The sequence below is a fragment of the Dama dama genome, chromosome 18 (genome assembly GCF_033118175.1).
Source record: "Dama dama isolate Ldn47 chromosome 18, ASM3311817v1, whole genome shotgun sequence".
Classification (NCBI taxonomy): Eukaryota; Metazoa; Chordata; class Mammalia; order Artiodactyla; family Cervidae; genus Dama; species Dama dama.
In genome coordinates, this window is record NC_083698.1 from 99,425,502 (window position 1) to 99,450,890 (window position 25,389).

General features: G+C 49.1%; 1 protein-coding gene across 1 annotated transcript in view; it reads left to right on the forward strand.

Annotated features, from left to right (window-relative positions):
• Nucleotides 1-25,389, forward strand: part of TMEM178B (transmembrane protein 178B) — a 381,889-nt gene that overhangs the window by 109,469 nt on the left and 247,031 nt on the right. The window contains exon 2 of the mRNA XM_061165942.1: nucleotides 16,239-16,352. Within this exon, the coding sequence (XP_061021925.1) occupies nucleotides 16,239-16,352 (114 nt within the window). The remainder of the gene's footprint in view (nucleotides 1-16,238; nucleotides 16,353-25,389) is intronic.

Consider the following 25,389-nt stretch of genomic DNA (forward strand, 5'->3'; position numbering starts at 1 on the left):
ATTTTGTCTAAGGGTATGACTTGGGGGTCATAAGGTGTATTCATTTCCAATTTACTTGATATTTATCAAGTGTTTGTAACAATTTATACTCTCAAGAATAGTGTCTTGAGCTTTCTTCTCCCCATCTTTACTAAACCTTGATATTATCTGACTATTATGTTTTGCTATTTTGACTGGGAGGTGGAATGTGGGGCCACATTTCCAAAATGTTAAAAAGTGAGAAATTCCATCTTAGCATGGACCAGTGAGTGATCCATCAGGCGAGGGCTAGGGGACACCCTTCCAGCATCTTCACAGGTCACATGTTCCCCTAAATTGTTGCTTTCCTGGGTGTCGTTGGTCAGCGTCCTCAATGCTGTGTAGTGGCAGTGATGCTTGTGCTGTTGAGTCTTTGAGGGTCTTATAGGTGGGCATGGAGTCACATTCTATTAATAGAAGTTCTATGGTATTACCATTATTAGAGGGGTTTGGATTTGGTAGGGTGGTCTCAGCCTTTGAGGCAGGAGCAGGGTGGTGGGATGTAGTCAGGGTTGGAGACTAAGGGTAAATGCCCTGAGCTGGGGCTGAGGAGACTCCAGAGTCATAGCCAAGGAAGCCTGAGGCAGGCAAGGATGGGATGCTAGAGACCTGTCTTGTGGGAAATTCATTTCTTTTGCTGAAACCTGTCAGATACGTGCTTGCTGCATGTCTTAAAGGACTTAACTGATGTCTGGCATACACAGTAAATCTGCATCCTATATGGTGATGACATAGTAACAGTAATAAGTATGTAGCACTTACAAGATACAGGTGCTGAGTACTTTACTGAAACTAATTCACTGATTTCTCACTGCACCCCTGAGGGAGTGGGTATTTGTATTACGTCCCTTTAAAGTGAAGACGTGGAAGCATAGAGGACTTCATCCATTTGGCCCAGATCACTGACCCAGAGAGTCTCAAAAGCTGGGGTTTGACCCCAGGCAAGCTGGTTCCGATGACTGGGCTCTCAACCACAGCAGTGCTGCTGGACACAGTGGGAAACAGTGAATCATTCATTATTTGTATTTTCATGTCTGGTTTTGAATTTTATTTCAACTAGTGAGTCAAGCTGAGTTAACACTTTAATTAACATCTAGCTAAGCCATTTAACTTAAGAAAATAGTCAATTTTGTGAGTAGAGATGATGGTAGAAAAGATGGAAGGCAAAAGGATAAGAGGTTGTCAGAGGTGAGATGGTTGGATGGCATCACTGGTTCAGTGGACATGATCTTGGGTGAACTCTGGGAGACGGTGAGCGACAGGGAGGCCTGGCGTGCTGCAGTCCATGGGGTTGCGAAGAATCGGACACGACTTAGCGACTGAACAGCAACGTGTAAAGAAAAGCATAATTCATCTGTTTGGGCTTTCTACTTTAATTCTGTGATCTTTGGTTTGCATCCAGTTTTTAGCAAAGGCACACGGCAAGTTTAGGAATAAAATAATGAACAGCTATCAGGATTTGCTTTCTCATATAGGACAGCCAGCTTTTTCCCCAGTCTGCCCCAAACACACACACACACACACACATGCACACACACAGTGTCTCTGCCTCCCTCTCTGAATTAACTGATAAAAAGGAAAAGCATTATCTAACTCCTTTTTTCAAATATAAAGTAAAAAACTCAGTAATCTGGATTTTTTTTCCCCTAGCTGAAACCAAACACTCAGCTATTTGGAAATACCTGGGCAGCCATCTGAATTCTCTGACTTCTATCTGGTGTGTCCGTCGGGAATGGCTGGCCTTATGGAGATGCATGTCTGAGGGTACAACCCTCCATCAGAAAAGCTGGCAGTGCCCACCATCCGATCTGGAGCCCACCAGGAGCAGCAGTGCCAGCCTTGCCCTGGCGTCTGCAGTGCTGGCAGCTCAGGAACCCTTATCTCCCTTTTCTCTGAAGGAGCGGGAATGAAGAATTTCCGGCTCTGTTCATCTTTTCCCCGTTCCTCCCCGTTAGGACAACCGCCTCATGCTGGATCCTAAATTTAAAGAATATGGATGTTTCCCTCTGGCCTGAGAGCTAGGGATTCTTATCAAAAGTGACATTACAAAAGTGCCAGACTGGCTTCCTCCCTCTTTCCTGCTCATCCCTCATCACCCCTGCCTGTCTCCATCACTGTCTCCCCATCTCCAGATCTGTCTCCACTTCCTGGGTCTCTGGAGAGAAAGCATGAGCTCACTGTTTTCCAGTGAAAAACCAGATTTGGTCTTCCTTCTCGCCTCGTTTGTCTGTCAGGGCCTGGAGATGGATGGTTTTTCCACCCGCAGAAACTGTGCCCAGAGGAGCCACAGGCTTGTGCTCGGGGTGTCAGCAAACCAGGGTGGGAGGCGGCCTTGGGGAAGGCAGTGACAACTTGGGGCTCTGAGCTCTCCAGAAGGCCGTTAGGGCTGTGACAGGACTAAGGGAGCAGATTATTTACTACACCCCAAACGGTGATTTAAAGCCATGCCTCACCTGCTCATGCTTTCCCAAGCAGCCTGTTTCATGCTGGAAAAATACATGAGCAAACTGGGAAAAAGGGCGGCTGAAACCTTACCAGGAAGGTGGGTGGTGTGGGGTCAGCACGATGACGCCTCGTTTTTTATTTTCCTTTCGTGAGGACGTTACGATGTAATGACATTTAAGAATGTCTTGTTTAAAGCATGCAAAAAGACTCAGAGACAGGGGGAAAAGACATCCCGAATCTAGGAACGAGGAAGTGAGGATAAAAAGGTTGTGGATCCCACAGAAGATGAGGTGACCTTTAGCACAGAAGGTGGTAAAATGTTAGAGGCTATGGTGTTGAGTCAAGGAAGTTACATGGTAAGGTGATGAGAAGAACGGAGTGGGTGAGCAGGAGTCAGGGGCGTGGAGACCGTGTTTTGCAGGGCAACTGGGGGATGTGGACACGGGTTGTAAACTCAGCAGGTGCGTGGTGGTCACCCAGCAGGGAGGCCTCATTTCTATTCCTATCATTTCTTCTGTGGGGCCACCCTGTTTGTGAAGGGGCACCAGATGGTCAGAGGAGCTGTGACCTAGAGGTAGGGGTGCTGTGTCAATTTTTCAGTAAAGGAGACCCTGGGGATTCTGTGGACACAGATGAGCAGCCAGACTAGTGAGAGGCCTGGACAACTGTCCAAAGGGCTTACAAAGCAGACGTAGGGAGAGCGCTTGGCCAGGAGGCGGTGATGCCTAGGGACCAGCGTGCGGTGCTAAGCTGACCTCATCCCCTTTGTGGGTATAGTTCCTAGATGAGTTAATGGGGTGAATGGTGCAGATGGGGTCTCATGTCATCCAGGTGCACTATGCAGAAGGGGGCCTGGGGCCAGGGGATGGGGGCAGATCGGGAATGTGAATTCATGGCAGGCTGTAGGGTCCCACCCAAGAGCTCTTAACGGATTGATTTCTGATTGCAAACTTCCCTGGTGACTCAGATGGTAAAGAATCCTCCTGCAACGCAGGAGACTCAAGTTTGATCCTCGGGTTGGGAAGATCCCTTGGAGAAGGAAGTGGCAACCCACTCCAGTATTCTTGCCTGGTGATTTCCACAAACAGAGGAGCCTGGCGAGACATACTCCATAGGGTCACAAAGAGTCAGATACGCTGAGCAACTAATACTTCCTCACTTTTTCACTTCTGATTACAAGGAAATTCGTGGTGTGTGTGCAGGTGCACAGTTCTGCCCTCAACACCCATCCTGTTGAGAGATTTTAGTGATGGCTTGGACGAGGCCGGGGTGGCCCTGCTGATGGAGTTTGTGGACTGATGTCTAATGTATGGAAGGACAGGCTCACCACCCAAACGTTTCTTCAGGGGCCTGGAGCAAACAGGAGACCCCGCAGGAGGTAACAAACCAAACGACATAGAACAGCCCCAGATGAGAAAAACCACCAGCTGCCCAAGCCCATGCTGGCTGAGCAGCTTCTCTGGAGGAAGCACGTGGGCCTCGTCCCCTGCACGTGACCAGCCTGTGTGACGGCTGCTGGTAGCGCTCACGGGGAGCCGGGCTGCGGGCTCCACCCCTGCAGGTGCGATCGAGGTCAGCGTTACCCTGGGAGAGATTCTTACCCGTGCCCGGGCCTTGCGGATGACCAGCGTGTGCTGGGTTCTGCGACCGTGGGCGCAGGACCTGAATGACCTCAGCTGGAAGAAAAGGAGCCGTGGGTGGGAGAGGCGTGAGAGCCGCCTTGAGATATGATGCTGCGCTGTGCTTCGTCGCTCAGTCGTGTCCGACTCTTTGTGACCCCACGGTCTGTAGCCCGCCAGGCCCCTCTGTCCATGGGATTCTCCAGGCAAGAATACTGAAGCGGGTTGCCATGCCCTCCTCCAGAGGATCTTCCAAACCCAGGGATCAAACCCAGGTCTCTCACACCAGGGAAGTTCATGAATACAAAAGTGGGTAACCTATCTCTTCTCCAGTCCCAGGAATCGAACCAAAGTCTCCTGCATCGCAGGGCCGATTCTTTAGCAGCTGAGCTACCAGATATGGATGCGCTGTTGTATGGGAGTAGGTGTGTCCCAGAGATAGAACTGATCAATGAACATTTCTCATATGCTTACTCCGGAACAGGTTTTATATAAGTTATCTCATTTCTTCCTCATGCATCTTAGGAGTTGAGCGCTATCATTATCTGCGTTTGCAGATGAAGAGATGAGGTTCTGAGAGGCTCAGTGACTTGCCCCCAGTCCCTGTTGGTGGGTGGCTTGTCCTGGGAGTAGGATAGGGCTGTGGCCAAGTGCAGGGGCCACCAGATGCGTTCTTGGTTCTCCTTCACTGTGTGTAGATGCTGTCTTCTGGCCAGCTCGTTACGGGATCACTGGAAGCAAACCTTCTGTCTTGTTCTGATAAGAGCAGCAAAGTCTGTAGAAGCTGGGAATCCCTGCACGTGGAAAAGTTTTGCTTTATTTCTGATGAAAAACCTTGGAGGGTCTCTTTCTTGCTGAAGAGTTTGACTTTTCCCAGTTTCTCTTCGTGAGCATGCATGGTGTGGTGCTTAGGGAGTGTGGTAGGTGGGTTTGCATGCCACCTGTGCCAGTCATAGGTCTGCGTTCTCAGGCAGGAGACCGCTCTGAGCCTCAGTGTTCTCATCTGTGCAATGGGGACAGCAGCAGGCCTTAACTTTTACGACTAAATGAGATAATGTGGGATAAAATCCTCTGTACAGTACTTAACATGGAGAATGCATTCATTGAACATTAGCTATTGTTAAAATGAATTACTCTTGACCCTTGAACAAGGAGGGGGTTGGGATGGCCCCTCTGTGTAGTTGAAAATCAAATATAACTTAGAGTCAGAGCATCCGTATACACAACTCCTCTGTATCATTGATTCAACCAGCTGTGGACCGTGTGGTACTGTAGTCTTCCTGCTGAAAAAGAAAATCTGAACAAGTGGACCCGTGTAGCTCAAACCCACGTTGTTCAAGGGTCAACTGTACAACACTCAAAGCACCCCCTTGGCCAAAGATGAAAACTACCAGCTCCCCTACCCTGAAGCATTTACTGTATATATATTTAGAGAAATACATGGTTAATATACACATAACTGTTACAACAGTAGCTGGCAGAAGTGTTGGGAGACAGAGTCAGAAATGGGGTGGGTGGAGGGCTGCCCTTTGGAAGTAGGATTTTTAAGAATGCAATCGATGCATGTGAGTCCAGAGGCTCCCCAGAACACGACTCCTAACAAACATTTATGAAACACTGAATGGAAAGGAATTAAATATTTAGGAGTCTGCCCATGAGTTGCATACAAAACAACATTAAAAGGCCACGCCGATACCACAAACACAAAAAAACAAAATACACCAAGTGGAATGCGTTTGAAAGCTTTAAAAATAAAAAAGTAGGTAACGCTTTTCCTCAGTATGAAGAAAATAAAACATTCTTTCTTGCTGGGCCAGCAGCAGCTCTAAGCCTTGAAAATCCTTCAGCTCATAACATCTGGGAGGAGCAGGAGGTGCTGAAAACGAGCCTGGGGAGGTGGGGTGGGGAGGTTTGTTGCAGGAAGCTTTTGTGAAGAGCTGTCTGAAATCACTTGTGAATATCGCTGCCCTCCCCAGCCCTCTCCCCTTCTGCCCGCCTGGGGGTGTGGTCTTGCGGGATGTGCAAACTCTAGTTCTGTCTGCCCTCCTTGAACCCCTGGAACTTTCCTGGTTTCTTCCCTTCCTTTTCATCAGGGACATGGTTTTGCTTCTAATCTCAAACCTTTCACCCCCTAAACTCCATCTCTGCTCTTATAGCTGGCTAAAGAATTTGACGTTGACAGTGCTGATAAATTGATAATGTCTTTCCTAATTGGTCAAAGGAGAATCTCCCTGTCTCCTCTCCCTTCTAAGGTGTAATTTTATCCCCCCCCCCCTTTTTTTCTTTTTTGAGGCAATGCCCTTTATAGAAGGGATGAAGTCCAAGATTTAAAGCTTCAACCAATTTCTTTTTTTTTTTTTTTGAACGTTGGCTTTCAGTTTTTTTCCAGTGTGTTCTTTCTACTTTTGACTTAATCTTTCCATTTATTAGGGCTGACCAGTGATTGAGAACTGCCAGCTTAATGGGTGAGACAGATGTCAGAGTGAGTGAGGGCTGTTGCCGTGGCGGCCTGGGGCCAGGACCGGTCAGCAGGGCAGACTCCAGCGTCCTAGGCGCGCTCACCATTGACATCAAGGGAGGAAGAGTAGCAGACAAGACATGGGTGATGTCCCCCCTTCTTCCTTATCAGTGGATGTAAAGTTCCTGCACATACAAGGCTGCAAAATAATCCTTGTTTTCCATAAACCTCCTGCCAGGCCATGGAATCTTTATAGCTGTGGTGTCTGAAACCGCTGTGCTGACACCTGGACTCTGCCTGTTCTCATGGCTGGCTGGCTGGCTGGCTCCAGGGAAGGCCGTCATCTCCCTTAAACTCTCCCTTTCTTCAGCCATATGAGAATACTACTGAACATGGGCTGAGAACACAGAGAGAGAGAATATCTGCCTCTCAAGGTTGTTATGACCATGATGTGGGGGTAAAGTGAGTGTCCAAAGCCCTCACTGTCTGGAAGGCATTGAATAGATTTAATTTTTTTAAAGAAGGAGCTCTGCGATGAAGGAAGCCCGTGGACTCTCAGCAGTGGTCCAGTAGTCCAGTGGGATGCTGGAATATCAAGAAGAGCATTTCAGAGTTTCAATTCAGTTCAGTTCAGTCACTCAGTCGTGTCCAACTCTTTGTGACCCCGTGGACTGCAGCACGCCAGGCCTCCCTGTCCATCACCAACTCCCAGAGACTACTCAAACTCATGTCCCTTATGTTGGTGATGCCATCCAACCATCTCATCCTCTGTTGTCCCATTCTCCTCCTGCCTTCAATATTTCCCAGCATCAAGGTCTTTTCCAGTGAGTCATCTCTTTGCATCAGGTGGCCAAAGTATTGGAGTTTCAGCTTCAGCATCAGTCCTTCCAATGAATTTTCAGGACTGATTTCCTTTAGGATGGACTCGTTGGATCTCCCTGCAGTCCGAGGGACTCTCAAGAGTCTTCTCCAAAACCACAGTTCAAAAGCATCAATTCTTTGGCGCTCAGCTTTCTTTATAGTTCAACTCTCACATCTGTATGTGACTACTGGAAAAACCATAGCTTTGACTAGACGGACTTTTGTTGGCAAAGTAATGTCTCTGCTTTTTAATATGCTAACTAAGTTGGTCATAGCTTTTCTTCCAAGGAGCAAGCGTCTTTTTATTTCATGGCTTCAATCACCATCTGCAGTGATTTTGGAGCCCCCCAAAATAAAGTCTTTCACTGTTTCCATTGTTTCCCCATCTATTTGCTATGAAGTAATGGGACCAGATGCCATGATCTTAGTTTTCTGAATGTTGAGTTTTAAGCCAGCTTTTTCACTCTCCTCTTTCACTTTCATCAATAGGCTCTTTAGTTCTTCTTCCCTTTCTGCCATAAGGGTGGTGTTGTCTGCATATCTGAGGTTATTGATATTTCTCCTGGGAATCTTGATTCCAGCTTGTGCTTCATCCAGCCTGGCATTTCTCATGATGTATTCTGCTGCTGCTGCTGCTAAGTCACTTCAGTTGTGTCCAACTCTGTGTGACCCCATAGACATCAGTCCACCAGGCTCCCCCATCCCTGGGATTCTCCAGGCAAGAACACTGGAGTGGGTTGCCATTTCCTTCTCCAATGCGTGGAAGTGAAAAGTGAAAGTGAAGTCGCTCAGTCATGTCTGACTCTTAGCGACCCCATGGACTGCAGCCTACCAGGCTCCTCCATCCATGGGATTTTCCAGGCAAGAGGACTGGAGTGGGGTGCCATTGCCTTCTCCAGATGTATTCTGCATATCAGTTAAATAAACAGGGTGACAGTATATGGTCTCGACGTACTCCTTTCCCAATTTGGAACCAGTCTCCTGTTCCATGTCCAGTTCTAACTGTTGCTTCTTGACTTGCATACAGATTTCTTAGGAGACAGATCAGGTGGTCTGATACTCCCATCTCTTGAAGAGTTTTCCACAGTTTATTGTGATCCACACAGTCAAAGTCTTTGGTGTAGTCAATAAAGCAAAGGTAGATGTTTTTCTGGATCTTTATTGCTTTTTTGACGATCCAGAAGATGTTTGCAATTTGATCTCTGGTTCCTCTGCCTTTTCTAAATCCAGCTTGAACATCTAGAAGTTCACGGTTCACATACTGTTGAAGCCTGGCTTGGAGAATTTTGAGTATTACTTTGCTAGTGTGTGAGAAGGAAATGGCAACCCAGTCCAGTATTCTTGCCTGGAAAATCCCATGGATGGAGGAACCTGGTAGGCTACATTCCGTGAAGTCGCAAAGAGTCGGACATGACTGAGCGACTTCACTTTGCTGGTGTGTGAGATGAGTGCAATTGTGCGGTAGTTTGAACATTCTCTCGCATTGCCTTTCTTTGGGACTAGATTTATTTGGGATTGGGATTCAGAGTTTGGGTGCCCCTAAAGCAGAGCTCAAGTCAGGGACTTTAGGGGGAGTTCCCAAGAAGGGAGGAAGGAGGGGAAGCCAATGGAGGGTGCAGCACTGAACTGGCTCCTGCTGTGAGTTTCAGCGTGGATCCTGGGGCCTCCCTCAGGGTGACTCTGCCGAGAGCACCTCGTGGTCATCCTGCAGGGGGCAGGGCGCTTGCTCTCTGGCTCTCACATCCTTGGTTGAGGGTCTCTTGTGAATATTGACTCTCCTGCACCCAGGAGGGCTAAGTGGACCATGAACTGTGATGAGGAGGAAAGCTTGCTATGGACCTGGTGTGGGTGCTGTTCGTGTGCCTGGGAGTCCGAGTGGGCTGAGAACAATGAGAGCCAAGGCCCTAGTCCTGCCCACAGAGACCCCAGACCAACTTCAGGGCCTCATGCACACACCTGAGCGGGCATTTGCCCCTGATGCTACTTTGTAGGTGGCTCCCAGGTGTGCCTACAGGGAGGAGGCCAGCATGAACTTGAAGCCAACTACTTACTTCATCATGTAGACCATTTGATCAAAGAACAGACCCTGGTGTCTATTCCTCATTTATCCATAGATGTAGTGAGGGCTTTGTGTCAACCCTTGCCTGGCCCTGGGGGTAGAAATGCAAACAAAAGACCTGCGTTCTGGTTCTGAGGAACTCAAACAGTTGAGTGGTAGAAACTGCTCTTTGAATGAAAAAAGGATTTGGGGGTCAAAGGAGTCTGGGGAAGCCTGCATGCCACACCTATCCCTTCTCTTCTTGGGAATCACCATGTATGTGAAAAACTCTTATTAAAGTCCCACAGTAAGTAAACCTTTTATAGATTGTTAAACCCAAGTTTTCCTAAACATCAATGCGTTTGACCATCCCACGCCCAGCGTGCATCACTCCACTTTTTAAGTGGGGACTGGAGAGAGGGTTTCCATGTTCTGGTTCTTTCTCAGGCCCACCCTGGTCAGCGCCAGATGTGGTTGTGAAGTTGTGGGTTTGCCTTCATAGCAAATTCCCCCGCCCCCATGAGCTGCCAGGATCCTTGTGCCTTTCTTAGCCTGTCTTCTTTAGGGGTGCCCTGCTGCTGAGGATCCCTCTCATCTAGTGAAAGTCGCCTAGTCGTGTCCGACTCTTTGTGACCCCATGGACTATACAGTCCATGGAATTCTCCAGGCCGGAATACTGAAATGTGGTAGCCTTTCCCTTTCTCCAGGGGATCTTCCCAACCCAGGGATTGAACCCAGGTCTCCTGCATTGCAGGTGGATTCTTTATCAGCTGAGCCACAATTGAAGCCCAAGAACTGGAGTGGGTAGCCTATCCCTTCTCCAGTGGATCTTCCCAACCCAGGAATCAAACCGAGGTCTCCTGCATTGCAGGCAGATTCTTTTCCAGCAGAGCTATGAAGGAAGCTCTCTAGTCTAGAGGAAAGGAATTTCAGGATCTCATCCATACCTAGGCACTGGTGACTAGGGACAATCCCATTTGGACTGACTTAAAAGAGTTTTAAAAATAGGGGCCCACGAAAATAGTGTCTGACCCAAAGGAATGACTTACTAATGCATGAACCTAAGTGGCACCTGTTTATGGGAGGTGATTCTAGATGGCATGGGGCTAAGTCCTAGCACTGTCTCTAAAATTTCCCTGTCTAAGAAGGTTTCCACTTACCATGCATAACTCTGGAGAAGTAGACTCCTGGAAACCACACCTTGCTGATAGTAGATGCATGTGAAAGGAGCCTCACCTGTGGTTTCCTTGTAGGGTGGGGTGAGAATCCAGAGTTCACCATGTGGGCAGTCTCTTCTGCTCCCCTCTGTTTTCTATGTTTTCTCATATGCCCAGCATATGTTGGCTCTCGAGCTACAGGTCTCCTAGGGTTACTGCGTATGAAGTTTCTCTCTCCCTCTTCCCACCCCCATACCCCACCCCCTGCCTCTGTGTGTATGTAATGTGATGCAAACATTGCTGATACTATTTCTGATTTCCGTGGTCTTTCTTCATCATGACTGTGGGATTGGCCAGAGAGTTTGGGTTTTTCCATAAGACGTTAAGAAAAAGCCCCAGTGAACTTCTTGGCCAACCCAATAGTATTTGTTGAGCACTTACTGTGTGCAGGGACCACATCAGGACTTGATGTGAGTTACCAGACTCATGCCTTGGGTCTTAAAGCATTTGAAATGGAGAGAAAGGATGAGAACAGTGTGTCCCCCTGTTCCTTGTTCCCGGGTCTCCCTTTGCCACTGAGGACTTTGAGAGGTGGAAGGGAGGAGGGAGGCGCTCTTGTTGGACTAGAGGGAGCTGAAGTGATGATGTAGAAGGGGAGAGGGCTGGATGCTTGCATTTGTCCTTTGAGTCCAGTTCCATCTTTACCTGCTCTGGGCTCAGAGGCTGCATTGTGCTTTGACTTCTAGGTGGGTTCAGCTCTGGGAGGACTTGGCGGGAGGTGTGGGTGGGAGGAGCGAGAGATTGGCCGTTTATACCCTGCCCCTCACTCCGATGGGCTGTACCCGCTCCTGGAGCCTGCATCACCTCCCTCCCAGGGCCCTCTTCTCCAGATTCCCGTGATGGTCCCTGCTCTGCCTTGCCCAGCCTTGGGGTTGCCCCACCTCCTCGTGTTGCCAGCTCCAGGGCCCTGCCCCACCCTTGGCTGGCCCCCTTTACACCCTATGCTCAGCTTTGTAAACTGACCGCTTTGGAAACCCTCCTCAGTTACCTGTTTGGCTATCCTGTCTCCCTGGGACTCTGATGGTGGCTCAGATGGTAAAGAATCTGCCTGCAATGCGGGAGACCCTGGTTCAATCCCTGGGTCAGGAAGATCCTCCTGGAGAAGGGAATGGCCACCCACTTCAGTATTCTTGCCTAGAGAATTCCATGGATGGAGGAACCTGGCTGGCTATACAGTCCATGGGGTTGCTCAGACATGACTGAGCAACTTAACACTTTGGGACTCTGACACGCAGCTTGGAGGGTCCTCAGCTCAGAAGGCAAGGCATGGCTGAAGGTATCAAGTCCCAGGTGCCCACAGGAGGCACTCCCTCCTGCCCCTGATGTCTCACTGACCAGTTTTTTTGCCCCTCAGCTGAGGCTTCAGGAGGGGGAAGCTCCCCTCTCCGGGCTGGAATGCAGGAGTCGGGGAAGGTCACAGGCTTCTCTGTTACCTTCCACCGTCCTTTGCAGGAAAACCTGTTTGTGTTGGGAAGCCCACATTCTGGGCACACGAATTTGGTGCCCAGATGGCGCCTGTATTGACAAAAGCCCAGCACACTGACAGGACCTGCAGACACATGGGTAAATATTTTGCCTTTCTTCTTAGGCAATATTTGAGTCTTTCAAATTTAATTGCTGTCAAAGGCAGGATGCTTGCATCCCTGAGGCAAAGCAAATAGTGAGGGCCTCCAGCGGGGCTGTTGGGAAGTTCTCCAGCCAAGCTCCCTGGCCGGCTGCCCACCGCGCCTGTCCGTCAGCTCCTTTCTCTTGTTGAGTGTCAGGTGGCCTCGTCCCTGGCTGGCCTGGTAGGCTGGGGCCGAGGGAGGTTCAGGAAGCCTGGAACCTGTGACCACTTGTTGAGTATGTTTTGAGGCTGAGAGAACCTGGTCTCAGCCAAGAAATCAGGTACATCTCTCAGATGTGAGTGACAGGCACTCATCTAGCTGTTACCAGTGGGCTTCCATCTTGTGTCTTCCAAGCTGGGCCCAGGGAGTATTTTGTTTGATCTTGAAATTATGGAGTGTAGCGTGGCTCCTAGTTCTCATGCCATCTTTGTGCAAATTAGATGAAGGCAGCCTCTCTGACTGAGACATCCCCTGCATACCCCACCATGGTGCAGGTCTTCGCAAGCAGAGCAGTGGCTGTACTTCAGCATGCAGGTACCCCCTGAGAGGCATCCTTGTGCAGTGCACAACCTGCTCAACTGTGTATGTCCCACATGGTTGCTCATGACATTCATGTAAAAACCCTTTCTCTCTAATATCTCCCTCTCTTTCTTTTCTCTGTCTTTTTTCTACCCTGAAACCATTGACCTAGTTGTCCCTTGGATTACATTTACAAAGTGTGGTAAGAGGCTATTCTGTGTTCATATATGACTGACAAGCCTCTCCTTACGTGGTCCAGACAGGGAAGAGGTATTTGCCATAGGCTCCCAGAGTTCTGCAACAGTCGCCTCCGTTTATTAATGACATTCTAATTTGCCTCCATTGTTTTAATCCCTTGCATACAATAGAAGCAGTTGGATTCCTTACCCACTGTGATCTTATAAAGGGCGCCTTGTATTATTCATCACTTCTTCAAAGCATAGGTTCTTGGTGCTTACCCTGTGCTGGGGGCCAGGGACATAAAGATGAATGAATAAGGCAAGTCCCTGCCCTCCAGAAACTAGTAATGCAGTGGAGGAGTGAGGCGTGTAAGTAGATAAATCACAGCCCATTGGTGTGCTGGCTGCAGCAGGACGACCCGATCAAGGAGGGGGAGCGGGGGGGTGCTGGATGCCTACTCCTGGGTGCTGTCCTAGATGTGAGTGGGGCTTCCCTGAGGAGCTGGAGGTGTGTAGCTGGTGAAGGAAGGGTGGGGAGGAGAGGAGGGACAGGGTTGTGAGCGGATCCAACCTCGATGGGGCAGGGTGGGGAGGGCACCTGGCTGGAGCCTAGGTTGTGTCCTGGTTGGGGCTAAATGGGGGCTGGGACTTTCTGCCAGGTTTGTGGGGTGTATCCCCTGCATGATAGACTGCATTTTCTTTCTATGGTACAGTCTGAGCGGCAGTATGAAGGGTGGCCTGACAGGAGAGATACTCCAATAAGGCGATCCTGGGTTCTCAGCCTGGCCCTGCTCCTCCCTTGGGCAAGTCACTTAATCTTTTTGAGCCTCCATTTTTTTATTTGTAAAGTAGGGGTGAGGAGTATAATAGCACCTACTTAATTGGATCATAGAAAGATTAGTAAGGCATTGTTTATAATAGAGTGTGCCACCAGTGGGACATGTGTGTAAGTGTAAGTGAGTGTTAATCGCTCAGTCGTGTCTGACTCTTGGCGACCCCATGGACTGTAGCCCACCAGACTCCTCTTTCCATGGGATTCTCCAGGCAAGAATACTGGAGTGGATATCCACTTCCTTCTCCAGGGCATCTTCCTGACCCAGGGATGATGACATGATTAGAAATCACAAATGGGTTATGGGGATGTGGCTCCTTTGGCCCTTGGTGAGGCTGGACAAGGCCCAGCAGCCCACCCGGTGCCTTGCACACATCTTTTCTATGTGCTCCAAGACCTCAGTTGGAAACCACTGGTCCACTAGGCACTTGGCAAGTCTTTCCTACTTCGTAAGTCCTCAGTGTGGCTGTTTGTTGAGATTGGTCATTGTGTTCTCACAGCTATGATGGAGGGAGTGGGGACAGAAGGCAGGCAGGCTGGATTCCAGGGACATTTCTGACATAAAACGATTGGAATTCAGTGACCAGTTGGATGCCAGGGAGGAGGGGCACCATTAGAGCCCCGGAAAGCCTTGGCGATGGCCGTGGGCTTTGTGATATAGACTGGATGGGAACTGATGCTGTTAATGGAAATTGTTATAGAAATGAGGTGTGAATGTGGGTTCTGGAAGCGGAGACCGTTGGGAAGACTATTTTTTCTAGAAGTGTAGCAGGTGAGGGAAGAAGGAAGACAGAGGTGGGGGGCATGGGGGGAGCCCGTGAGAGACTTCAGGATGTTTGTGGGCTAAGAGGTCAGAGGCAGAGGAGCTGAGAAATTAAAAAAAAAAAAAAGAGTACCTAACGCTTTCCTCAAAACTTTGCCTCTGGACAGGGTCTGTCCCATTGCAGGAGTGTCTGCCAGTAACTAACAGTGGGTGGTCGTCCAGACGTGATTTACAATAAGGCACTGTCTAAATTACTGCACTCCACCTATTGCCAGGTTCCCTGCTGACAGTGAGCCAGGGGTCAGACAATTCAATCAGGTGCCACTACTTATAAATTGAAAATCAGTGGGGTGCAAAATGGATTACCATCAAAATCCATTCAGGTGCAAAACCAAAATTTAAAACCCCTAACCTTTAAAAATCACTCCTTTCCTGATTCTTCATGATGCCCTGACACTTGAGTTTTAATATCCCCCGGATAAGTAAGTGCCAATAGAAGAGCCTGCAGGAGACCAAGAACTCCTAATCTTGCTTACCTTTTGAATTTGGCCAACCCAGCAGATTTATAAACTCACTCATTGGCAATTCTATTAGATTCTTGATGGTGGCAGTTTTCAAACTCAAGTGTGCAACAGAATTGCCTGGAGGGCCTAGTAAAATTCATATTGCAGACTCTACCTCGGGGATTTTGATTCAGCAGGTGTGGGGTTAAGCCTGGGAAGTGGCATTTCTAGCAGGGTCCCAGGGAATGCTGATGCTGTGGTCCCAGGGCTATCATTTGAGAACCTCTGGCTCTGAAATACAGGACTCTTGATAATCTTACTAGCAAAGCTTGCGTTGATTGATAACAGCGTCTCAGAAAAAGTCCTAATTGGACCAGGCAGTTGAGTATGTCAAGGGACTTCGACTTTGTCCAAGAAATCTGAGAGGAGACTGGTTCAAGGAGGTACACATGGAACTGAGTGCTTTGTGTTTAGAGGTGAGGCTGGTGGGGGCCATGGGATAGAGAAGAGGGAAGAGGCCCCTCTAGCTCACCTTTCCACAAGACAGCACGTGCTATGTGATTAAGGCCAAAGCCTGCTTGCTGCTGTTCCATGGGTGCAGACTGTAAATGTTTTTAGATACCAAACATCCTCCCTTGACGTATAAGTTGATTTTCTTAAGGTTAAACACATGGGTACTACTTTCTTAACAAGCTACCATCAGCCTCAGCTTGGACTCTTCCTATCTGCATGATGCCAGAGGTGGGGGGGCGGTGTGTGTGGGTGTGTGTGTGGGTGTGTGTGTGTGCGTGCGCGCACACCCAGTCATGTCTGACTGTTTGTGACCCCATGAAGTGTAGTCCACCAGGCTCCTCTGTCCATAAGATTTCCCAGGCAAGAATACTGGAGTGAATTGCCATTTCCTTCTCCAGGGATCGAACCCAAGTCTCTTGCAAACCCTGCACTGGCAGGTGGATTCTTTACCACTAGTGCCATCTAGATGGACAGTGTTTGATTTTGTTCGACTCTCTTGTTCTTTTGGAGCTGAGGTTACTACCTTGTATTTACAAAATGTCAGGGTCACCAGGCCCACCCAATATGAAACAAGTCTCTCTCCCCAGGATAGAAAAACAGATCCTGGAAATTGCCCCAGACATGGTTGCTGCCTCATTAACATTTGGCCTCCTGTCTCTTTTCCAGGAGAAATTGAGCGGTGCACATACATCAAATACCACTACTCCTCAGCCACCATCCCCAGGAACCTCACCTTCAACATCACGAAGACCATCCGCCAGGATGAGTGGCACGCTCTGCGTAAGTACCCCTGAGTCTCTTTCCTTGGCTGTGACCTTTGGAGGGCATGGAGGTTGGATGCCCATCAGCAGCTTGGTCTGGACGGACAGATGGACCTCTATCAGAGACCTGTGGACAGTCTCAGAACATGGTGGCAATTCTTAAAGTCTGAATGTCTGTGGGTCAGAACTGCCCCAGTTGGTTTTGACTGTATTGTAGTTTTGAGGAGTTTGCTTCTACAATTGACACAAAAAATGATTAGCAACTAGACAATGATCCGTGGTCTTGTTTTGCTACCCTGGTAGCATTTCAGATTTCACCTACCTGACTGAACCAGCTCCTGGGATTCAAGTCCAGCTAGTCTCCAAGTTGCTTGGGGCATTATTGTGGCAACCTGCCAATCCCTTGTGTCATCCTCTGTGTGGGTTAAGACCTGCTGGTGATTGCAGACAGTATCGCACTGGAAATTTGCAGTTGGGCAGGGCGCCTGAGCGGGAGGGCCTGGTCCTCCACTGACAAGTTTATCTCCGGGAGAATGAAAGGCGCTGGGACCTGGGTTCTCCTGTGATGGCTCAGTGAAGATCAGAATATGTGCCTTCATTGGTTAAGGAAGATTTTGGTCAGGGATTCTCAGAGACTTAAATTATTAATATGATAAGATGATGACTTAATGAGTAAACAGGGTTGGTTGACTATTTTTACTTTTCTGCTCCACGGGATCCACCTGCTTGTCTGTGTAACGATAACTCTCCTTGTCGCAGGCATGGTTCATGAGAACACATCCTTCCTGTAAGTAAGCTCCACGCCACCTCTGGTGCACTTATCATTTCTTCCCGATTCCAGTTTTTTTCACATAATGTCACAAGGTTAAGTTTCAGTTTCCATGTATACATGCAGGAGGCTCTTTATTGAAAACAAGGATCCTGTTGTGGGTAAGCTTTGATGAAGGCCAAACCCATCTTTCTTCTCTTTATTGTTGCCTAGTTATCTTTGGTGTGCATGGAGCCTGGGTCTGTTCCACTTTTTGGGTTGGCTGTTGATGGTTGGGGTGAAAAACAAGTAAAATTAAACAAATAGAGCAATGATCCATTGGTTTCAGGAAAAATATTGTGACTAGGTGTCTGGATGAGTATTACTTAGAGCCACTGGCCCCAAATAATGTAGGGGCAGGTGTGAGTAGATGGGAAGGCATCAACCAAATGGTTCCCCCTACAAGCTTTATCACTGATGGACACAAACCAGACCCCGAGGACAGAGAGCGAATGTCCAACGGGCATCCTCGTGTGCTAGATGTTGAGCTAAGCTTCCCACATACTTAACTTTAATGTGAGGTTTGCCTTAGGGACATCAGTAAGGGTTATTAATTTCCTTTTTGGAGGTAGACATACCAGAAGCCAAGTATATAAATCCTTGACCATGACTGCTTATTTGTCACATTGCATTGGTCTGGGATAGTCACTTAATAGACACCTACAATGGATGTTCAAGATACGTGGCAAGCTTGGTTGAATAACTGCTTAAATATAACTGGAGGGGGAGTCATCATTGAATTGAAGAAGTTGTTGGTATTGCAGCTTCCATTCAATTCCACTCAATTCAGTCCCAGTTACTATGTTTTTCTGTGTACTAGGGCACATGGTGGACACCCAGGCCACAGAGAATGCTTTCAAAGAGCTCACGTCTGGAGGTGGAGGAGGGCGGGGAGGAGTGGAGAGAGACATTCTCAAAGCAAATGATTATAAGGCAATGTGCTAATTACAATATAGTGTAATTGCTGCAAGCAATTAAGATGGCTTGTGGAAGTTTTTCAGCAAGAAGGAGAGTTATTCTAGTGTAAATGGCACAGATGCACTTCATGGGAGACCTGGTAGAGCGTTTTTGGCTGTGCACACAGCGGAGAATCTGGAATTCAGATGGACGACCCGTGGCAACATCACTGAAAGTGTGTTACATGGTGTTAGCAAAGATCTAGAAGAGGCTGATGCTCAGCTTTATGGACCTTCTCTGAGCCCTGTGTCTCCGGGGTTCTTGTTCTAAAACTGGAGTGCCCTTAACTTCTGCAGAATCCAGCGTGAGCCTCTGCTGTGGTGAATGGGGTTGCGAACAGATCTATTTTTAACTGATAAAAGCCGTCTCAGCGACTGATGCATGCAGAAGTTTGGGCACCCCATGTTGGGTGGAGTCGAGGCTCTCCTTTGGTGTGGGATTCATCTGCCTGTTTCACAAAGCGGCCTGATGGGCTGTGAAACCAGCAGAGAGCGTCTGCTGTTCCCGACATCCACGGCAGCTATTTTTATCAGAGGGCAGGTGAGCATCGGTCTTATCTGAAGCTGCTGCTAAGTGTAATTGGCAATGTTGACACAATGGGGAACCATAGACAGAAAGAAAAAAGAAAGCGCATTGTGCTCAGTCGTGTCCGACTCTGCGACCCCATGCCTGTAGCCTGCGAGGCTCTTCTGTCTATGGAGTTTTCAAGCAAGAATACTGGAGTGGGTTACCATTTGCTTCTCCAGAGGATCTTCCTAACCCAGGGATCAAACCCAGGTGTCCCGTATTGCAGGCGGGCTCCTGCATGGTGGGCAGGTTCTTTACCAACTGAGCCGCCAGGGAAGCCCATGGGGAAGCATAGTAAATGTCAATTTTAGTTTTCAAAGGTCAGATATTGATGACGTTAGATAGGAAGCGGGCATATAAGCCCCCTTTGAAATAAAATAGAAATGGTCAAAGATTAGCAAACCCCTATGATGGAGCTTTAGAAATTAAAAAAAGAAAACCAGACTCTGATTTCTTTACTTGAGAGTCCTGTATTCTTTAAGATTGTTAGTGGGATCAAATAAATTCATTTAATGCTAGGTTGGTTATTGTTTTATAATTTCACCATAATATCTTACATTCAATAATTTTTCTCAGTAAATGATGTTCTGTTAAAGCAAAATTTGATTTTTTTTCTGCTGAAATAATTCTGGGCAAATATTTCAGACTTTGATGAAGTTTATGTTATGTTGATTATATACATTTTCATCAAGAATTTGCATGTGAGCCTGGATGGGAGGGGAGTTTGGAGGAGGATGGACGCATGTATATGTATGACTGAGTCCCTTCACCGTTCATCTGAAACTATCACAGTATTATTAATCAGCTGTACCCCAATAGTGAATAAAAATTTTAAATTTAAACAAAAGAATTTGCATGTGATCATCAAACACTCTTGTGAAATTTTTTTTTTTCAAGTAAGAAAAGCACTATTTGGTTTAAAACTATGCTGTGGTTTTTGAATAGTTAATTCCACCAATGAGAGGCTTAACTGTTTGACTGAGAGCTCATTCACCTTATGGTCCCGTGACTAGCAGGTGAAAGAATAAAATTAATTTATAGGTTGCTAGGTTTACAAATCCAAGTGTAAGGAGATAATAACCATCACTCTGGGGAGTAAAGGTCAGAGTCAGACGTGTGTGTGTGTGTGTGTGTGTGTGTGTGTGTAGGGTGGTCTCTGCAATGGAGGTTTGAATACTGAGTTGTCTGAGTGATTTGGTGACAAGGTTCTGAACCTCTCTGAGATGGTAATTGCTGATGAAGAGTTGGATGTGCCCGTTTCTCCTTCCCACCCCGGCAAGAGCTCCCCCAGAGAAGGCAGAACTCCTTCAATAGTAGGGACTGTGCCCTCAACCCGCCCAGACCTGACTGTCTGCTGGGAGCAGCCCACCTTGTCTTCCTGCCTGTCTGCCACCCTGAGTGGCGTTGGTCCAGCCTTGGTGGGCTCCGGGGGGGCACTGCACTCCTGCCGGATCCTCTCACCACCTCCAGGGCTGGAGTAGGGTGGGCATGTATGGCCAGGCCAGCGCGGAGGGGCCGGTGGCTGCAGGAGGTGAGTGTCAGGGCAAGATTGGCAGTGGTCCGGGGACCCAGGCTGGCAGGGCAGTTTCATCTTAAACCGTGACGCTTCCTCCTCTTGCTAGAACGCATCCCTACGGGCTTCACAGCTCTGAAGCTCAGGCTCGGGTTGCGTGCTGGTTTGGAGGATTCTGTGTCCCCGTGCCACCTCCAGGAGCCCCTGAGGCCATCCCCAGTGGCTCTGCCTTTGCGTTCTCTGTCACTGGTGTCGCTTTGGAATGCCCCTTCAGCATGGGGGGCATGGACGCAGCCAGTAGCAGGGCAAGGATGGGTGGGTGGGAAGGAGGGGTCTGGGGGGACCTCTGATAAGACCTGGGGAAGCCAAGGGGGGCTGAGAAAGCTGGGTCTGGGGAGGGGGTGATGCTGAGATGTGGATACTTCTGCAACGAGAAGCTGGCGTGGAGTGGAGCTGTGCTTGGGGCAACGCCAGTGACCCCGGGGTGGGGGGCGGTGGTGGGGGGCCTGCCTGAGGGCTGCAGATCAGGGACCGCTGGAGGGTGTGGGGAGGACAGCCCTTGCTCCCCTGGTCCCCCACTCTGGTTGTCAGGGACTCTGGGCAGCTGCCACTGAGGCTCCCCCGGGGGTTCAAGCCCCGAGACTCTGGAGCCCTGTGCCTGTGAGCTCAGATCCTCTCATTCGGCCTGGCGTTTTCAAGATGGAGGTTTCAGCTCATAGTTGATTGCCCCTGGCAGTGGGAAATCAGGGAGCCGGGGCTCCACGTTCCTGCAATCAGATCCTCTCCATTATCTTTCAAGAGGCCGAGAGCCGAAAAAGCGCGAGTTGTTTTTTTTTTTTAAGCTTCCTTCTATCAAGACTATCAAGGAAGTTCAGCTAATTAAATTGGATGGTCACACAGCACATTTCCAGCTGGCCAGGGAGGGAAGGAAGGAGAGAGGATCTCCACCCCCTGACATCCTTCCTCACCCCTTGCTGTCCTCCTGAGGGCTCACCACCGCCCCCTCCCCCCCCTCCCTGCCATCCCCCAGTGACACAAACACACACTCATATGGTAGCCTTGCAAAGTCGAATCAGAAGCAATATGTATGTAGTTCAAGAGGGAGGGGAAGAGGAGGGAAAAGGTATTGGGGGAGGGAGGGAGACAGAAAGAGATGAAGTCTTCGTGGAGGAACAAAGACATTTCAGTGAACATGATGCAAAGAAGGAGGAGAAATGAAATTCAAAAGTGTCTTGTCTCATGCATGCCCCTCTGATGCCACACTTGGATCCCTGACCCTGAGGCCCCTGGCTGTCTACACTGGGGTCCTGTAGTTTTTAGTTTAGTCTGGTGGGGGACCAGCCCCTTCCAGGCTGTGTACCGCGGGAAGCTCAGGCTGTCTGCTGCTCTGCTGTGGATCTCCGTGCCTCACTCTCCTCTTACTCTGCTTGGTCAAGCCCTACCTGGTTCCTCCTCCAGCCTCTTCCATAGTCTCTTCCACACCCTCCCCTCTTTCCAGAATTAATCCCTTCTGCCCCGAGCCCTCCCTGGTGCCAAGACTCCCTCCAGCCACCCCCAGGTACCGCCCACCTCTTGGGTCCCAAGCCTGCTCATCTGCCCTCTGAAAGTGAAAGTCGCTCAGTCATGTCCGACTCTGTGTGACACCATGGACTATACAGTCCACGGAATTCTCCAGGTCAGAATATTGGAGTGGGTATCCTTTCCCTTCTCCAGGGGGTCTTCCCAACCCAGGGATCGAACCCAGGTCTCCCACATTGCAAGCCCTCTGAACTTTACTCCTATTCAGACCTCTGGACTCATAGCCCAGGAGTTGCCTAGGTTTCTGGCGCCTCATTCCCAGCCATCCCTGGTCATGACAAGATGAATGTGTAGACACAAGAGCTTGGGATGATGATAACAGTAATTATAACAACAATAACTGCCTCTTTGTTCATATCAGCTGCAATGCTCTTTGGAGGGTGGCTCAAGAGTTTTCCTCCTAGGAACCCAGCCCATGTTGTGCTGACTTCTTTGCCGATGGAATAATCAAGCCAGGGAGGAAGGGGCTGCGTAGAGGTTCCCTCTTGGCCTTGGAAGAATCCGAGACTCATGAGCCAGGTCTGAGCTCCAGCGGACTCCCTCCAGCTGTTTTCCCTTTCTGTTTTTGGCTGATGTTACGTAAAACATCCTAATGAGGTAAACATCCCAGACATGGGAAGCTTACGTCTCCTGCAGTGTCAGCCATTTCCCTCCTCCTGCATCTGTGCCCGGCCAGTGTGAGTTCTCAGCATGGGCAATCTGTTGTGAGGTGCCTCCTGCCTGCAAGCCTGGCATCCATGGGGGTCATCTCTGGCCAGACGCCCTCCCCAGAATTCTGGAAGCTTGGTAGCAGAGGAACTCAGCCAACAGAGCATCCCCATAGGTCGCTTGGTGTTCTGAAGTCTTGGCCTTTTGTAATCTCTCTGTTCCCCGCCCCCCAACCTTGCAGGGAACATTGACAACCTTTCAGGATACCCACAGCTTGCAGCCCAGAGGCTGCCCTATGCCTATCCTTCCAGAGCTCCCGTGGCATTTTTGCGACAGGCCAGGCAGAGAACGTGTACCCCTTCATGTGATACCACATCTACACCTGCTCTGGCAGCTGTAACTCAGGCCAGGACTCCTTTCCTTCACAGCTTTCCCTGCCTGTCAAAACCTCCCCGTCCTCTGTCCCACTCCCTCAGGCTTCTGCCAGACAGCAGGTTTACTAAGTGGGTGAACCTGTTTGAGTTAAGGTGTTAATGCCTTCTCAGGGTTACCTGTCCTGATGGTGGTGTTGTTTTCAGGAGACCTCACCCAAATGACTAGGAAGTGTTTAAAGCGTCATGTGGAGACACTCTAAAATCATGACACAAGCGCAGCTGTTGATCCCACCTACTTAGATGGTGGCCTGACCTGGGACCAGTGGTGGAGATGGCGTGGACAAGAGGGAGAGTTTATTTCTGAGGTGGCCTGAGGAGTAAGATTTCCCTCGTGGTTCAATGGTAAAGAATTCACCTGTCAATAAAAGAGACGCCGATTCGATCTCTGGGTTGGGAAGATCCCCTGGAGAAGGGAATGGCAACCCACTCCAGTATTCTTGCCTGGAGAATTCCATGGACAGAGGAGCCTGGTGGGCTACAGTCCATGGGGTTGCAAAAGAGTCAGACATGGCTGAGCGACTAGCTCTTTAACTTTTGCTTTACAAGTAAGTCTTCCTTGGTGGCTCACTGGTAAAGAATCCACCTGTCAACGCAAGAGACGAGGGTTTGATTCCTGGGTTGGGAGGTCCCCTGGAGTAGGAAATAGCAACCCACTCCAGTATTCTTGCCTGGAGAATCCCATGGACAGAGGATTCTGGGGGGGCTACAGTCCATGGAGTCGCAAAGAGTCGGATACAACCAAGCGATAAACAGCAACAACTAGGAATGGGGAAGGGAGAAGGCCTGGAGTAAGGAGAAGGGGTGTGGACTAGACTAGCCTTTTCTGTTAAGGATAGCCACATACTGAAACAAACCTGAGAACCACTGTGCTGGTGTAATTGCAGTCTTCAAGCCACAATTCATCTGAATGTGCAGGTCGTTTTGTGCTGGGAATTAGTTGGGAGTCTGGCCTAGAGGCATTCTCTCAGCTTTTGCAGATTGGAAGGTGTTCTCTTCTGGCTGAGCATCCTGAGCCAGACACCACAAAGGAGACCTGGGTGCAACCCCACTGGCCTCCCTCATCCATTTGTTCTTTCACTCATTCAATATTCATGGAGTGCCTGTTCTGTGAGAATCCCCGTGTTGGGTACTGGGAGGGATATTAAAAGGTATCCTGCTTTCCAAATTGGATGATATATTTCCAGGTATCAACTAGGCCAGGGATCAAACTGCTTGTTGCTTTACGTTTATTGACTACCCAAGGAGTGCAGGCTAGTGCAGCGGGCACGCACACACATTGTGGGTCCTGACCTCCACACTTAAATGGGCAAGAACTCATTGCAGGGGAAATAAAAGCAAAGCATAAGACAAAACTACCATATCTCAGAGGCTTGGCCTGTTTCTCCCAAGCCAGGGAAAAGTGGGGATGGTTTAAGATCTGCTTCTTCTTGGCCCTCCGGGGGAGCTGTCCCAGCTCTAGGTGCTGAAAAGGAAGCTCAACATGGCAGGTGACTCATCTTTCCAATAGTTAAGACAACGGAGATCTCTGTCCATATGAGCTGCAGCAGTGAGGGGGAGAAACAGGACCAGGAGCTGATGTTCTAGCAGGCAGGGACAGCTCAGAGATAGGGAATCTGGTTTGGATGAGACAAGGATGTCTGGGCAGCAGACACTTGTCATCAAGACAATGGGTCAGCAGGTGCAAATACAGTAAGTGCTACTTTGGGGGTTTAAGACTACATGATCCAATAGGGAAGAAGCTTGGCCAGCAGAAGGCAGGCACCCGTTGTCAAGAAATCTGGAGCATTAAGGGATTAGAGTAAGAAATAGAGAAAAGTGATGATGAGAGAAGCCAGTTTTAAGGTCAAGGTTCCCTTACCTTGATGGAGAAGGAAATGCCAACCCACTTCAGTATTTCTGCCTGGGAAATCCCATGCACAGAGGAGCTGGCAGGCTACAGTTCATGGGGTCGCAAAGAGTCGGACATGATGTAGTGACTGAACAACAACTACGCCTTGAACATGATGGGAGACCACTTTAGTCAGGGCAGCCATCTCAGGCTGTGATCAAGATTGGTCCTGGGATTTGGGGATGAGGCTGCTTCTGAAGATGGTAGGACTATGGAGAGGGTAGGGGAGAGGCATCTGGGAACCAATATCACTTAACAGAAAAGGTAATCAGGTTCTCCCTGGTGTGGTAAAGGTCCCATCAGAGTCTAGAGCAGTTCTTCTCAATTGTGGTTCATGGATCAGCAGCATCAGCAGCATCTGGGAACTTGTTAGAAATGCAGATTCTTGGGCCTCAGCCCAAACCTACTGAGTCTAAACCTTTATGAGTGGGGCCCAGGAATCCGTGACTCTTAACACATTCACGTTGGAGAACTCTTGGCCTGGAGGGTGTTGCGGGGGCCGCAGTGGTCAGAGGAGGCTCCTGGGAGGAAAGAGTGTGGGTGGATTCTGGATGAGAGCTGGCAGACGGAATGCTGCGTTTTGTACCTCCCACGTGGAACCAGGACTTTTAAGTTACTTGCATGCTTGTGTTGTCTGTTTCTATTTGGTTATAGCTTTGGTAA